General features: G+C 40.7%; 1 protein-coding gene across 1 annotated transcript; it reads right to left on the reverse strand.

Annotated features, from left to right (window-relative positions):
* Positions 1-1,444: 1,444 nt before the first annotated feature.
* On the reverse strand, positions 1,445-17,581 carry slc19a2 (solute carrier family 19 member 2). The gene is made up of 6 exons (XM_030073056.1): positions 17,385-17,581; positions 15,249-15,806; positions 13,636-13,882; positions 11,697-11,889; positions 7,003-7,144; positions 1,445-4,279 (listed from the first exon to the last, which is right to left on the reverse strand). The coding sequence occupies exons 1-6, from the start codon at positions 17,505-17,507 to the stop codon at positions 4,133-4,135; spliced, it is 1,410 nt and encodes a 469-aa protein (XP_029928916.1). The 5' UTR covers positions 17,508-17,581; the 3' UTR covers positions 1,445-4,132.
* Between the last annotated feature and the right edge of the window lie 452 nt (positions 17,582-18,033).

Here is an 18,033-nt window from a genome sequence, read left to right on the forward strand (position 1 = left end):
ACCAGGTGGAACACCATATAATCCTTAGTAATCTATAATAACCTTTCTTACCAAGGCCCTTCTCCCACGATTGCTCAGTTTGGCCGGGTCACCAGCTCTTGGAAGAGTCCTGGTTGAACCAAACTTCTCCCATCTGAGAATGTTGGAGGCCACTGAGCTCTTGAGAACCTTCAGTGCAGCAGAATATTTTTGTAGCCTTCCCCAGATCTGTGCCTTGCAACAATCCTGTCTCTGAGCTCTGCAGGCAGTTCCTTTGACCTCATGGCTTGGTTTTTGCTCTGATATGCATGTCAGCTGTGAGGCCTTCTATAGAGAGGTGTGCGCCTTTCCAAATCATGTCCAATCAAGGTGGACTCTAATCAAGGTGTAGAAACATCTCAGCAACCATCAAGAGAAATGGGAGGCACCTGAGCTAAAGTTAAGTGTTGTTGCAAAGGGCAGTGGTGTCGCCTGGCCTGGGCATCTGGGGCTCTAGCCCCGAATGTTTTTTCTTTAGCTATTATTAGCTACTATTATTGCTTAATTATTACATTTAAGCAGATCATTTCAGCCAGCGCGTAGCATTAGCCTAATTAAGTTAGCTCAGACGTTAGCTTCACGGATTACCACTACAACGGTGATCTATAAGGTTTCCACTGCACTTTCATACATCCCTTTTTCATGACTTAGTGTAATATTTCTGGATTTAATCAATTTTGAGACTACTAGGCCTAATACAAATACTAGAGTAATAGAATAGATAGTTGAAAGAAAGAATGTAAATGGCAAGTGAAAGAAAGAAGGAAAGTGACAAGTGAAAGCAGCAAGTGAAAGAAAGAAGGAAAGCAGCAAGTGAAAGAGGGAAAGTGACAAGTGAAAGAAAGAAGGAAAGTGGCAAGATGGTGAGTGACCAGAAGATGAAGAGCAAGAAATGGAGAGAGACTAGAAGATGGAGAGAGGGAGAGGGAGAGAGGGAGAGAGAGAGAGAGAGCACAGAAGATGGAGAGGAGGAGATGGAAAGTGAGATTGAGAGAGAGCAAAAGAGAGAGAGCAGAAGTTTGGAGAGACATTTGTATATTGTTCATTGTTCATTCTGAAAATAAATGATTTTAAAGTACATGTCGCAGTTTTTTTGCACGTAAAAAAAGTGCCAAAATGCATGAGAAAGCATAAAAATAGAGCTTGTTTATCAAAATGTTTCCGAGGGAGAAAAGGGTCTTAATATTTATGTCAATGTGATATTTCACATTTATTTATTTGTCCTTTTTAATACATTTTCAAAGATTTCTACAATTCTCTTTTCACTTTGTCATTATGGGGTACTGAGTGTAGATTAATGAGAAAAAAATGAATTTCAAAGATTGTAGCATCAGGCTGTAACATAACAAAAGTGAAAAAAGTGAAGGGGGACTGAATACTTTCTGAATGCACTGTATCTTTAAAAAACTGAAAATATGACACAGCATTGGATAGTAAATTCTATTTATTTTTTTCCAAAAAATAAAGTTAATTTTAAGATACAGTGACAAAATACACAAAACAAAAAACAGAATGAGGATAGTTATTAGAAAATACAATACTTGATAAATAAAAGGAGTAATTATCAAGTACTGGACAATGAAACACTGAATTCTGTGTGATAGAATTTGCATATTGACATAGCAGCACAGAATTATTAAGTGCCAGATAAATTTGCATGTAGACACTAACAGACACATTTAATATATTTATGTCTTTTCAATACCTTTCCAGTATTACCTCACTTTTGGCAGGTAAGGAAACAAAAGCATAAAGGCAAAGAATCCAAAGCCGGTCAATGCTTGGAACAGATCCATCCCACGAGTCGAGAGAAATAAAACGTCTTGTCCTTATGGCTCAATATCCTACAAAAGTCTTTACATCAGATTGTTAATCTCCAATCTAGTGTTTCCTTGTATGTCAAAGGCAGAAAGGTAAGTGAACACACCTCCTCTTTAGATTGTCTTTGAGATTAAATCAATCAGTTTTATGAAAGTGATCATGAGCTGTTAACAAAACACTGAATTTAGGAATCTTGAGTTTACAGACATGTTGCAGTGACGCAAGTACAGAAGCATAATGCATTCACTAAAACACATCTGACCTGTTTTTCTGAATTCATGAAATGAGTATATGAGAATTGTGAGATCCTCATTAATTGAGAAAAACAGCACTTATTTTTTTTTTATGAAATGTTTTCTCAGAATTCTGAAATAAATCTCCTGATTCAGAGAAACAGCAAACCATTTCTTTCTCCAGTGAATTCAATATGCTTCAGTACAGGCGGACTTTGTTTATGACCATAAAAGCACAAAGTTAACATAGTGCAAATTAGCTACCCATACAAATGACAAATATCAGACACACTTGTTCAATAAAGTTATTGCTACTGGAGTAAAAAAAAAGGCAAGGGGGGGGGGGAAGGCAAGATTTGAACCATGTAACAGTTTTTTCAGCACTGACATTCTACACAGCAACAGTAACGATCACACATGCTGGAAATGAGCCTCTCATTTCTGGCTAGAGCACTTTTCATTTGGTCAAAAAAATAATAATATACATACATATCTGTATCTACATCTATATCTATATCTACACACACACACACACACACACACACACACACACACACACATATATGCACACACACATATATGCACACACACACACACAGATATAGATATAGATATAAATTCTATGTTATATATACATTTCTAGAAGTATTTTGACATTGATTTGGTTGATGTGGCATTTTTTGGTCATCTCTTTAATATTTAACGCTCGTAAAGCCTTAAGGGTCAAAATGACCCGGTCCTGCGGCGCACTCGGGGCCAAGGCCGGGGGGTCCGGGGGTTCCAGGGGCCTGGGTGAGCGCTGGAGGCCGCGACCGCCGCCGCGGAGCCAAGGAGGAGGCATGGGCGCGCCGCAGGACCCCGGAAAAAAGACTCGCGGAGGCGCGGGTCGTTTTGACCCCTTGAGGCTTTACGGGGTTAATAATAATATTAATAACTTCATTATTGTTTAGACCACATAACTTGAATGGACTTTGCTGTTCAAATCAACACAGCAGGATAGCCAGAGCAGCCATCTGCCATTTTATTTTGTAATGTCCAAATGACCACGGCAAACAGCTCAGTGATTGGTCAACTCCATTCATGTTATGTGCTTTAGACAGGTATGTGGCTCTACCAGTGATAGTTTGGGTTCCTATCCATATAGTGGCATTCATTACTCCATACAAGTGTTATAGATCCTCTGAGTTTGATCTGTCACAAAAACACTTCACTGTTTTTCCTCCACAATAAATAAAGTGTACCTGCCTCAGCAAGCAACATCATTTTGAACAGCAACCAAAAGCTGAAGAAATGTTTTGAAGGATGCAGAACAACACTATCTCTGCACATCGGCTTCACAAGTGGGTAAAGGAACAGCCAGCACTGAGGGAACTGTTGCTTGGTGATACTAAAACAAAACACTTCCAGCAGCTAGGAAGCAAAAGGGCAGGGAGAAAGTGCTGAGAAACAAAACCAAAGTGTTGTTGCTGCTGTCGCTGGGCCAAGTCCGCTTCATTCTGGAGAACAGTCTGGTGTTACACTGCTATGGAAGAGCTGATACCACCAAACTATCACTTTAAAAAGATGAGCAAGCCTCTTGGTTTATGAATCTGACACTTGCAGTAATGAACGTGTTAACAGCTTGTTTGTATTGCGAGTGTGAAAATAACTGCTTGCTCTAGATGCAAGCAGCCAAACTGTTTTCATTGTAAAATGGTGCTCAACGGAGTAACATTACAACGTTAAAAATCCTACATTTAAGGCAAAAGATTCAAGTAAGCAGAGAAATCTTGAGCTACTTCTGTCTATCTGTAACGGTGTGTGTATGTGAGCAACAATATTACAATCACAACTGCATGTCTGGATTCAATCCATGTGCTGGTAAATCACTAAGATGTCTTCTGCCTGTGATGTGCTTTAGTGCTGTGGGCTCTGTAGCGTCTAGTGTTCTGCTCTACTCTGACACTTGTGTCCACTAGCTGAGCCTGAGCCTGTGGAGTGTGTGTGGGCTCACACACTGCAGTGCTGCTGTTACAGGGGCGTCACTAGGCAGCGTGCTCACATGGGCTGTCCTGCAGAGTTTATGTGCCGCTGACTGGAGAAGAGTGTGACTCGGTTTCTTCACTGCAGTCAGCTGACTCGGGGCACCTCCTGGAGGCCAGTTTGCAAAGGCCGGCCAAGAAGAAGACGACAGCTATCACAGCAAAGTAGCTGCCGTAGATGAGGAACTAGAGGGAGGAAAGAAGGAAACCTGTCACAACAAACCTGTCAGTGGAAGAGCTCCATCATTTTGCACTTCACACGCAATGGCCAGTTCATACTGCAGCTGGGTATTACCATCAACTTCACGATGCAATACACACCACAATACACACTGAGTATGGTTAAGGTCATTTTCTGAATAAGGTGTTTATATGTGCTGCAGCAGCTGGAATATTCCGTTTACATGTTACTTGGCATATTCCTGTGTTTCAGCGTATTCCACGCTCTTATTTAATGCAACACTCAACCTGCGGGGGCAGCAGTACGCCTATGCAAATTAGCTTGAAGCTATAATCTGGTACAGTGCATCAAATGGCAACAATTATGTTTGAACTGTACACTGTCCCTTTTAAATAAAATAAAACTGAAATTGAAATATAGGAATACAGAAGAAGAAGAAGAAGCTGTCGCTATTTCTGTGTTTTCTCCCATCGATATCCTCCATGATATTTAAGTCTTTGATCAGCTGAAGGCAGACTGCAGTCTCCTGGCTCTTGCTGCTGTTCGCCATGTCATTCTCCCCGCTTGCAGTAACCATAGCAACAAAGACGCCCCAGGATTCACTGTGAATCGAGCATGTGCAGACGTGACTGAATATTCCAGTACGGGGCATTTTCCGATTAAGGTGTTTACATGGCCCAATATTCTGGTTAAAACAGGAATATGCCAGGGGGCTTATTCGGAATTCTCTCCAACCAGAATATGACCTTAATCAGGTTCAGTACGCGTTTTTACTCGTGCGCAACCAGAATATTGAGAATATTCCGAATAATACAGGAATATGGTGTGCATGTAAACGTGGGCACTAATAATGAATATTGTCCTGCTCACAATGTAGTACAACAGCTATTTATTATAAACTGCACATTAAAGAACAAGAGCAATTAAGATCCACAGAGATTTTAAAAGTAAAATAAAATGTTTCTGAAAGTAAATTATTCATTTTTTTAAATATTTTTAAATGGCCTTTTCTGTTCTCTCTTATGCAATAATGATGAATATTCATTAGTCTTTAAGTGCACATCGTACTTCATGACTTTCATGACACAAATCCCGGGTGTCTGGTGTCGGGATTTGGCAAAAAAATGCTCCTATATTTTTGGTTAGACTCTGTCCTCCATGCCTGCATGTTGCTTTGACATGAGACCTGCTGCAGCTGGAAACAATGTGTTGGGCCTATCCTACCAACTATCAGCCTTTTGGTGAGCACCAGGGTTCAGTAAGGGTGCACTGACCCAAATGGACTGCACCAAGGGAGTAAACACACACAGTGTTTGATTCAACTTAACGCAGCTGGTGTGAAAGCAACCTAATAGGAATTAAATGATATTTACATGGATTTAAACTGTACCAAATGAAAGAAAAGCATGTGTGAACATACATTAAGTAGTACATCTGTAGTATATTAAGTATACACTGCAAAAACTCAAAATCTTACCAAGATTATTTGTCTTATTTCAAATCAAAAATGTCTTATTACTAGTCAGAATATCTCATTACACTTAAAATAAGACATGATCACCTCAGAAGTAACTTGTTTTTAGACAACTGTCTCTTGTTTCAAGTGAAAATTTGCTTGAAACAAGTGAAAATTTGCTTGTTTCATTGGGAAAATTAGTTTCTTGTTTCTAGCTAATTTTCACTTATTTCAAGTGAGTTTTCACTTTTTCCACTGGCACATTTTGCCAATGAAACAAGCTAATTTTCACTTGTTTCAAGTGAATTTTCACTTGAAACAAGTGAAAATTGTCTAAAAACAATTTACTTCTGAGGTGATCATGTCTTATTTTAAGTGTAATGAGATATTTTGACTAGAAATAAGACATTTTTGACTTGAAATAAGACAAATAATCTTGGTAAGATTTTGCGTTTTTGCAGTGTACGTACAATAGTTGCATTTTAGCATGGTCAAGTGCACTTAATACAATTAAAGTTAAGCTTTTCTACAACTTAATATAATTTAAGTGTAATGAGGATAAAAATAGTGTTTTTTTTAAACACTTTAAGTACACTATTTTATAGTCGCTGGTACACTTTAGTCTGCTGAAGCATACAAATAGTTAGTATACTTGAATCAATTCTTTTTTTTTTACACTCGATGTATAACTCAGGAAAATAGATACTTTTGTCCTTGGGAAATTAAAAGTTTCTTCCTAATGAAAGTATTCATTTCTCCCTTTTCATGAACATTGTGTTATTGCCATGGTTAGAAATGTACAACAGGTGGACAGCTTACCATCTCGCCTCCAGACACACACTCTCTGTTGCTATCAGTGTGGAGGTAAACAAAAGCTATATCATAATCTCTCAGGATAATATGCAGAGATAACAGCAACTCCTGAGACAGCATTTCACCAGGGGAACGGCTGATGATACCAGGTGAGATTCAGGCTGTACATTGAGAAACTCGTATTAACTTCGTATTAATTTTTTGGGTGGTCAAAAAAGGTAAAATTTCTCACCAAATCTGTGTAACAAATGGGATCAACCAAAAAAATGCTACAATCTTCAGGTTCCCAGCTTTCACATGATGCACACCTCTCTATTTGGCATCGACTGCTAACCCTTTACTTCCCCCTGAAGATCCCCTGTCCCCTGTCACTAAAATGCATTGAAAGGGCAGGAACTGTGAGGGGTTATTTAGCAATTAATGTGTGATCAAACTTTACAGAGTGCTGTGCCGCCTTACCTGTGAGAAGACATCGAGGCCCAGGCCGGCTGAGTCCACAACCACCGCAGTGAGCACAGTCTGCAGCAGTAAAGCCATGAACGTGTTCACCCCAAACACCAAGGCATACCGCCGCATGCTCAGGTTAGCAGCTATCTGATATCTGCAGGGTCCAGGGGGCAGAGAACAAACAAATGTAATGAGAGCTTATCTCAACACCACACTGTTTCTTTTAGACTGAGTCAACATTGGTGGGCAACCACAATTTTGAAATACACTCCACCACTCCTTACCAAAAATTCAAAATAAACCAAACAGTCCGGCCTGATTTCCCTCCCAAAACACATTCAAGACCACAGCATGTGGCCAGATTTACTGTCTCCCAATCTGAATGCTGGCCTGAGATGAGATTCCAGCCAGACTTTCTTAGCAGCCAAAACGTTTTCGCACATGCCAAGTTCCCCGAGCCACTCACAGCTTATGGGGAATAACCTGCTTGTTTCTTTCAAATCAACAGTGGAGCTGCTCAGCAGAAGTGTGGCTGTGCTGAGCAGCTCCCAGCACGACTGTGTGGACAGGAGGGAATGTGGAGCAGGGCTACAACTAGGCTTGTCACTAGGGCTTAACGATGTGGTAAAAAAAACAGATCACATTGTGATTATTTTTACAGATATATGTTCGTAGGAATGATTGTTTTTGTGTTACATTTTTTATTTTCACTAAAAAGATACTGAAATTACGGTGTGAATTTTGCTGAGGTTTGATTTTTAACAAAACAAACTGTCACAATACTTGAACTCCTAACTATGATGCAATATCCAGGAAAACACTACAGGTACTGATACTGTTTCATGAATTATTCAAATGTTTAGTATTGATATTTATCAAACTATTGATACTTTTGACAACCCTAGTTCCAACCAGACAGCACTGAATAAAGCATGTCCCTCTGCCAACACTGTGCAACTGTTTCACCAAAAGTTCTTCAGCCCCACTGCCACACCTGACTTTGGCCAATCAGTGTGTAAAAGTGAACCAGTTCTTCCTTGTCCCATGGTAAACCCTTCCACCAGGTTTCACAGTGTTGCAATAATCTGTTTGGATGTTACACGCATTTTTATGTGAAGCCACGCCCACTGCTACACCCCACTTTGGCCAGTCAGTGCGAAGAGCTCATCTGTGTTTCCATGCCACATCATTGACCTTTCCACTAAATTTCCTCATGTTGACTGAATCTGTTCAAAAGTCCCCTCCCACCTCTGCATAGAGAGTTATATTATTGAAATATTACCCTTGGAGATACAACAGAGTATTCCATGACAAATAGGAACATAGTGTTATTGAAACAATTTGTCCCAAGAGCTGGAAGGATCATAGGAAACACGGCACTGCCTGAAACTTTCTGCAGCTTTTATACACCTCCCCAAACTCAACTTTTAAGGTTTTTTTTTTGGTGTTTTAAAGTTGGAATATTTGTATTTTAGGGAGGTTGTACTAGAGCAGTGGTTCTCAACCTTTTTGAGGTCATGGACCCCCTGCATATTTTTGATCGACCCTGAGGACCCCCCACCCAATTTGTTAGAAACAGCAGAAACTGCATTTTAAACTGCATTATGGCATTTAATTAGCTACTCTTTGAGGCAAATAAGAGCTTTCAGTTGTAACTTCCAGAACAAAACAACTTAAGCAGTACTTGTGCAGTGTTTCCAGTTTTCTTTTCCCACAACACTTTCCTGCAGATGTTTCACAATAAAAGCATTATTAAGAAATGAATGGTGTATGCCCACTGAAACGCTGGGGGGCGCATAATTTGAAAAGGATGCAGATCATGTTAAGTTTGTATTAATAGCGTCATGCAATTACTTTAACAACGCAAATGGGAGCGAGACCTCTTATTAAAATACAATGAATTAAGGCCTGCTCACATTAGGGCCGTTTGCTCTGTATCGTGCTAAAGCAAAAATGCCCCTCTTCCCAGTCCCCGGCTGGCCTGCACTCACATTACCTAAAGCCCAAACGCGCCCAAGCACGACTGCCCCCGTTATGCACGTCATCACGATGAAATACGACAACAGGCATGTTCCGACGTCATCATAAATCAATATAGTTCAGATACATTCATCATGTCCTCCTTTTAACTAAAAGACGTTTTTGTTCCTTTTAATCAGACATAGGATGTTTATTTACCTTGACAGTTTCAGAGGTAACTTCCTCCTTCTTCAGAAAGGTCCAACTGACAGCCGGAGCGGCACCTGGCAGAACCGGCAGAACCTGACTGGGTGCCGCGGCCGGTGCCGGTGCGGTGCCGGCCAGCAACAGGTCTGCCGGATCTGACAGGTGCACCGCGCACACAGACTGCCGTACTTTCATTATAAACCGACTTTTGTTTATACACGGTTGCAGCAGCACAACGGACAGCAACACAGACAACATGGTTGATTATTGATTGCGCAATGCGTCCATTCACCGGTAACCGCGCTGTGCGCATTAAACAATTTTGCAGAGGCAGGAGGAAAGTTGCATGATTTACGTCGTATCCACGTTCCCGCGCTGCGTGCGTGACCGTGCATGTGCTCGTGTATGCGCCCGTACCGTGACCCCTTCCAACTGTGCCAGAGCGGGGGAGGTGTACTGTACTTCAAGCACAGAATGGAGCGCTCACACTTGTCAAATAATCCGGATTTTAGGGGCAAACGTGCTTGGGCGCTCTTTACACTTGTGAAACAGATGGAATTAGAGAAAAAAAAGTCCTGTTACCCGCTGTAGTTTAGGTAGATAAAGGTCTCAGTCACATTTGAGTAAAATAATCTTATTTCTATAAATGTCACAGAATCTTTTTAAAAAGATATTTTATTTTCACGGACCCCTTGCCATTACACCACGGACCACTAGGGGTCCGCGGACCCCCGTTTGAGAAACACTGTATTAGAGTATATATTTCCCTCCATGTCTCTTGCAGTTTGAGTTAAATCCATGCTTTTTGAGTTATCCTGTTGACAGATACACAAAAATGTCCAGTCTTCATACTCGCGTAGCAACAGTGATGAGCAGCATGTAGGCGGCTCTGAACTGCTTGTTTCTTTCAAATCAACAGTGGAGCTGCTCAGCAGAAGTCTGGCTGTGCTGAGCAGCTCCCAGCACGACTGTGTGGACAGGAGGGAATGTGGAGCAGGGCTACAACTAGGCTTGTCACTAGGGCTTAACCCTTTGATGCATGAATTATGAAAGCCTGAGTCAAGATTTTTTTCTTATGTGTTTTTACTCTTCTTTGGGCATGAACACTTTTGTGAGTCTCCATACTTCTTTAAGGATGCAGGACTGGTATTACCATGTCATGATACTAGTATTAATATGTTTTCAGCAACAAGAATTGACAGTCTCTGCATAAACCTCAATGGGGGGGGGGGCATTCTAACAGCTGATATGCAATTCCACCATAGAAACCACTGCATTTAGGAGAAAATGACTTTGAAACAGCTGTCCACTGTAGTGACTGCTACGCGCCAAAGGGTTAATGATGTGGTTAAAAAAACAAATCACATTGTGATTATTTTTACAGATACATGTTCGTAGGAATGATCATTTTTATGTTACATTTTTTTATTTTCACTAAAAAGATACTGAAATTACAGTGTGAATTTTGCTGAGGTTTGATTTTTAACAAAACAAACATGTTTTCTTACATCTAGACAACACAATTTGTAACTCAGAGCATCACTGTAGCACCATAATAGTTGATTTATAACGTTTCCTCACATTTTAACAATAATATGTCGATCAGACCGAGCTGTGACAATACTTGAACTCCTAACTATGATGCAATATCCAGGAAAACACTACAGGTACTGATACTGTTTCATGAACTATTCAAATGTTTAGTATTGATATTTATCAAACTATTGATAGTTTTGACAACCCTAGTTCCAACCAGACAGCACTGAATAAAGCATGTCCCTCTGTTCTTCACAGTTCTTCAGCCCCACTGCCACACCTGACTTTGGCCAATCAGTGTGTAAAAGTGACTCAGTTCTTCCTTGTCCCATGGTAAACCCTTCCACCAGGTTTCAGTGTTGCAATAATCTGTTTGGATGTTACATGCATTTTTATGTGAAGCCACGCCCACTGCTACACCCCACTTTGGCCAGTCAGTGCAAAAAGCTCATCTGTGTTTCCATGCCACATCATTGACCTTTCCACTAAATTTCCTCATGTTGACTGAATCTGTTCAAAAGTCCCCTCCCACCTCTGCATAGAGAGTTTGAAATATTACCCTTGGGGATACAACAGAGTATTCCATGACAAATAGGAACATAGTGTTTTTGAAACAATTTGTCCCAAGAGCTGGAAGGATCATAGGAAACACGGCACTGCCTGAAACTTTCTGCAGCTTTTATACACCTCCCCAAACTCAACTTTTAAGGTTTGTTTTGTATTTTAAAGTTGGAATATTTGTATTTTAGGGAGGTTGTACTAGAGTATATATTGGTACAGTATATGTCTTGTTTTCCAATGTCTTTCTATATTGTTTGGTATGGCCCAGTTTCTGCCGAGTACGGCACATTGCCCCACATGCTCCCTTGAGGCAAAACTAGTCCTAAAAAATGAAGCACTTCTAAAAATGTACCTCCATGTCTCTTGCAGTTTTCGAGTTAAATCCGTGCTTTTTGAGTTATCCTGTTGACAGACATACTAAAATGTCCAGTCCTCATACTCACGTAGCAACAGTGATGAGCAGCATGTAGGTGGCTCTGAAAAGGATGTAGGAGCCATAGCAAAGCCAGATGTTCCTCAGTGTGTCCATGACGTACACACACACCGCCATCAGCATGGAGAAGACGCAGAGAGCCAGCTCCCCCCACAGCTCCCAGGAGACTGGGAGGCAGCCCACCACCAGCGCTGCCAACGCCCCTGCAGGACAGCCAGCAAATACCAACACTGTTTATCTGCGCTCTCTACACAGTCTCTTTAACAAATATAAAATCATGCATTTCAAGTAATTTTTCATATTTAGTGTATTATCTACAAAATGCACATACCTTGCGTTTCTACTAATCCTTTCCCGAAGGAAGCACTCGTATTTTACAACTCCAACATAATTTTCCTGCATTTTATCCAACCACTTGTTTTGCTTCATCCCACTACGGCATGTAAATGAACTTCCCAGGCACCCTGGTGGTTTACCTGGTAGAGCATGTGCCACTTATCAAGGCTAAGTTCTCACTGCAGTGGCCTAGTTTCAACTCTGAGCCGAGCCCTTTGCTGCCTGTCATCCCCTCTCTCTCCGCTGTCTTTCCTGTCACTCTCTGCTGTCACTAGTGAGTGATTTTGATTACATGTTGTGAAATCTTTAGTATACCCACATGATTTGTTAAAAGGGTTTGCTGCAGTGTACAATGTGGCTGACTTGTAGTAAATAGGCCAAAAACTGAAAATCACTGGCATGGTCCTTATTCAACATTTCCTAAAAGGCAATACTTTTGGCAATCCAAGGCAATCCACAGGTTTTTCCAGATAGCATGTATTTTGTTACTGACCAAAATCATACATGAGTAAAGTCCCAGGATTCTGGCCTTCAAGATGACCACAAATCTTTCAATTAGAGCTGATTTAATGTTAACATGTTTAATCACAGCTCAGGTGACACTTTGTTTTGTTAAATGGGGCAAACTGAAACATGGGGAGATGCATGGAAAACATGACTGTTAAAGTAGTGGGCGGGCATTGCAATCATGAACCATTTCACAGAGTGTGATTAATTCACTAATTTCACTTTAAAAAAAAAAAAAAAAAAAACTACACAGAATTTTAAATGTGCATATGTCCAAAACACACACCGCCTACACTTTTCTGGAGAGAGATGAGGAGAGCAAACCACATCACACATTCTCTTTTAACTGACTGAATGTGAAACTAAACATCGACATGGAAGACTGAACTGCTTTGACGCATCACATCAGCTCCTGTTTCGGAACAAGTTCCACTAGTATTTCAAAAGTTCAGTACCGTGACTTTTGTCTTACTCTACGAGGACAACACGGTGGCAAAACAATCTGATACCAGTCTATCCGAATGTAAATTAATGTATGGATTTCCCAGGAAAAGAAAAAAGGACAGGATGTATGCTTCATGTATAAATTAGTTTGTAGATGAAGATGTTGCATGACTTAATTGTCAAAGTTCTCATTGAAAAAGTTCAGGTTTTAAGCATCACCACAGCAATGGACAAGATAATGGACCAGAATTCCATGAACTAACTCTAATTTTGATAATCAAATAATCATTTTAGTCACCAGCTTCACCAAGATCACTAAGATGCTAAGATTGCCTTTATTATCTCCAGTCATACAAATATAAAATTCATACTTATGTTTTTTTTGGCTGCTCGTGAGACTATGGAAGAAATCTGAAGACATCAATTTGGACTCTGATCACTTCTCCTTAGCTTTTGTCATTAAAAAAAAAAAATAGATCAATCGACACTAATGTGCTCCTTAGTTGCAAGTTTAGTAGCACAGCTTTTGTCAGTGGCACTGAGGCTAGTACGTACAAAAGATCACAAACCATTGTTTTCAAAGTCTAGAAACCAATCCAAATGCTTCAAAAGTTTCAAACTTGACATGTCTAAGTCTTGTGTCTCAGGTCCATTTCCCTCACCTAGCAGTGTGGAGAGAGTCTCCACGTAGCCGTTGTAGATCTCAAAGTCCTGGGAGGGCCGCACATTCTCCCACAGGGCTTGAGCGTAGTTGATCACCTGGAAGTAGCCACACGTGGACAGCGCCCACCATACGGACCAGGCCAGCAGGGGGCGGCAGGAGTAACACTGGAGGAAGTCCTCCCACAGGGTCCACAACACCGCCATGAGGCCTTTGCTAACACTCCGAGCATCACCAGCCTTGGACACCTACAGGTTGAGAGGACAGGTGAAAACACTATCATGCTGAATCAACTAGTCGATTAATCCAGGGTGTCTACGAGTATCAGACAATTGCATTTAAAGCCATCCAAGATATTCAAGACAAGATTCCAAGATATTTTAACAAAATTTCAGACCGATTTTTGGAAAAATAATTTCTTTTCTTAAATGAGCAATGCAGGTAAGTGTGACAGTAAGTACTATGTATTTGGCCCTGTGCTGAGATCAGTGTTTGGCAGGAAAATGGCTGGTTACTGACTACATGATTCTAACACACTTCTTCAGTTCAGACAGCCGCTGCTGCTGGAACAAATCTAACCAAGACTTTCCTAACAGGTTAAATGTAACACTTCAGCATTAAGTATCAGGAGGTTTGGGAGTTTTGCTACATCAGAACTGTTGAATTTCATGCAGAAGATCTTGACTAATTTTAATAAAAAGAAATTAAAAGATGGTTAATGACAGAGATTTTAAAAAATGCCCTTTTGACTCTAATACGAAAAGATATTTCGGTTTGCATTCATTATGAAGTTGCTTATGTTACATACTTGAAGTTGTTAAATGAATCAAAAGTGGAGAGATCAAAACACGATGTTTAAATAATAACACATACATTTTGTGTTATCTAGTGAATTAAATTGAAACTAAACTAGTCCTCATGTTTGAAAACCAGTTTTCAGCCATTATTTGAAAAAAATAATCAACCAATAAAGAGACAATGAAAATAATAGTTTCTGGTTTCTTGCAGGTCCTATGACACATGTTACAGCATCCAGTATCACTGGCTGATTTACAGCTTAAAGTAAATGCAAACATGTAGCCTCCTCACCAAGACACACTCATCAGTAAAGGAAGACATTAGAAAGATGTAAAGCTCATTTCTATGGAAGGGTAATGCCTTCATGTGAGGAAAAAAAAATCTGCCTTGTTTCTCTGAATTAACAAGAGCTAATTAATAGCTCACTAATTCAGAGAAAAGAGGATTTTTCTTCATGGAATGTTTCTCACAATTCTGATACGTCTCTCGTTAATTCAGAAAAAACAAAATTTTTTTAAGTGAATATATTACACTTCCACACATTTCCATTGTGACCCATCATTAAAAAAAGAAAAAAAAAAAAAAACAGGAGTCCTTTCTGAACTGCAGTTCAGAATGACTATTTCCTGAAAAACGGAGCAAGGTCACAAGCTGCAATGATTTTGCAAGAGTGCTTGCAAAATCCTGATGTCATTTAAAGGTGTGTCTCTCCAGTTCTTGTCAATGTAAGATTGTGAGAGAGAAACACGGTGTCAGGTGGTGTGGGAAGTATCAAGAAACCCCTGTCTGAACTGCCCAAAGGAGCGTGTTACTCACTGTGATGACATTCTCAATGTTTAAAGGCACTTTACTCTCCGAGTCCTCCGTCTTGTCAGGTGGGGATCTGTTCGTGTGGTGTGGCATTTCCTCCATGTCAGGACTCTTGTGGAAAAACAAGCTCTTGTTGGGCATGGGCAGAAACCAGGGGGTCACAAAAGCCACCACAGCTGATGCCAGCGTGATAACCACCAGGTAGAGCAGTGGGACGTGGGCCACAGAGAACAGGACCTGACCAGCCAGGGAGCCGGCCGCCGAGCCAAACAGGGTGACACTACGACAGAAGCCTGTAACTCGCTGGTACCTGGCTGGCTCCACTACGCTGTAGATGTAGGAGTAGTACGCCACCTCAGTGGCAGTTGCAAGCCCAAAAAAAAACTCTAGCAGCTGCATGGCCAGCAGTCCCTGGGCCTTCACCAGCATAGAATAAGTGATTACAAGGCTAGCAGCCTGCAAGATCAATACAGGCTTGTAACAGAGGTAGTCTGTAGCCAGGAAAACAGGGAACATCAACACCAGGTAGGAATACGTCCAAATTGGGTAGATTTCATTAACAACCTGCAGACCAAAAGGGACAGTGACATCAGGATGTAAAGTCAGACACTGTAATAGTAGTCAGTCAAAGAAACAACTGCTCAAGGTTTACTTAATTCACTTGGTTTATTTCCATGTTTTTCTAGTCTAGCGACATGACTTGATGGAGAACATAATTATTTTTGGATTAGCAAGGAATTTCAAAAGGATCGGAGCACATTCCACAATGGCTTAGAGTTTGGGATTTTCGCCCAATTCTAATCTGTAGATCCAACAGTCCCAAACCACTGGGGCTGCTGGGACCCCTGACAAAAAATTCTGCTTTTCTGTGTTTTTTAAAGGCAGTTTCAAAAGGGAGGGCAGCCCATGTTGTTCTGTGGTAAACAAGGATGACTGCCACTCAATTCTCAAAACAACAGAACTTAGAAATGCCTCAAGAGTTCAGGACAGGTCTTTGACCCCATCATAAGTCAAAATGTAAGAGCATTTTACTCCATTGTTTTCGGTTTTTGTGTGCATGTGACATCAAAATATTAGACTCAACACAGGCATGTAAAAGTGTTACATTAACTCTGCCGGCATTAGTTTTGGGGGATTTAGTCTTGAACATTAGTCACCAAAACAGTGTGGCCCTCCCTTTTCAAACTGCATAGTCTGCCTTTAATAAGAAGTTATTGTTTTTAAAAACAAGACCAATTTATTCCCTCCAATCCCCTTACTAGTATTGATTATGAAAATTGAACAAAAATTGGAAAACTGCGTTAAATATTAAAATAAGACAAACATTTATTAAACTAACATGATGTAATACTATGGTACTTTATGGTAACTGTCCTCACCTTAGTACAACCTTTATTATTTATTTATTTATTTATATTGAAAGGTATTTTCTGGTGACTACAATGCATGTCTTTATCGTTAATATTTATCACTATCATAACAAAGTTCCCGTTGCAAAACTGACGGAACACCAGCAGAACAAAAATACATCAGTTTTACTGGAGTATTATTAAGTGATTAATATGAATAATAAATACAAATTCATCTTTGACAGATTTTGCCACTCTCCTACATTTGCGCTTCTCTCTCTCTCTCACGCACACTAAACACACGCGCTTCCTGCTATATGATCACTTTGATTGGCTGAGTTGGCGGAGTGATTTAAACACATGGAGACACAGCAGAGACAACGCAATACAACGCTTCAAGAGTTTGCTGTTTAACTGTTCCGCTGTCCGGGCAGAAACATTACTGGACCCGGACACAGTTGTTACAGTTTTGTATTTTTCCATTACTTTTTATTCAATTGTTATTTTTTGTTTTCAGTTCAGTTTCAGTTAGGTCTGCTCGTCTCAGTTTAGTTATTATTGTATTGTTTTGGTTTTAGTGAACGAGAATAACCTTGGAGCACAGTCCGCCGGTTGAACTGAGTTTGCTGGTGGCAGCTGGCTCAGAGTTAGCTAGCAGAGGATGTGTCCTCTGCGACACGGAGCCTGCTCAGCCTGGTGACAGCTCAAGTGTTGCGGGAGACACGGAGGTTTTACCAGCCTGTCAGGTGCCTGGTGATGTAACGCCGCTGCAAGGTGCGGTGCCGTGGCGTACCTGTGTCTCCGTCAGGTTTTTGTCTGGTCCCATCAGGAAGGCGGTCAGGAACGGTTCCGAGGGTCTGAGGTTGGAGAAGAAGCCGTACACACACAGCAGGATAGTTGGATAAAAGACAGACATTTTGAGAAGTCCACACACTCTGACCTCCACATGCCGCTGCTTCAGCCTTCACTGCTTGACAGCAGAGATGTACTAGTCTTCTGTCGCGTATAAGTGACGACGCACTTTCTGGCCTATCAAATGTGAAGGGGCGTTGTCACGTCAGAGAAGGGAGGAAGCAAAACAAAGCAGTGGAAATATTTTGTACTTGTGTAACTCAAGGGTGAGAGCCATATTAGCCCACCGATACTGGACCATACTGATGGAGGTTTTGCTCTTTACTTAAGAGATGTTTTATTTGGCTGGAGCTGACAAAGAATGACTAGGGTAACCTAGGGGAAGATGCCCCATGAGGTGAGACGCCCCCATGTAATCCCACTTCTGAACAGCAGATGGAGCCATAAGCAAGTCGTTGTTATCTGTCACCAGTTATCAGTTATTCCAAGACAAACTTCTGGAGATAAGTTTTCCACTGGGAAAAAAGGGCTTGCATATTCTGACAAAGGTATACACAACAAATATTTTTTGAGATCTAAAAAAAGAGTAT

The sequence above is a fragment of the Myripristis murdjan genome, chromosome 2 (genome assembly GCF_902150065.1).
Source record: "Myripristis murdjan chromosome 2, fMyrMur1.1, whole genome shotgun sequence".
In the NCBI taxonomy this organism is placed as follows: domain Eukaryota; kingdom Metazoa; phylum Chordata; class Actinopteri; order Holocentriformes; family Holocentridae; genus Myripristis; species Myripristis murdjan.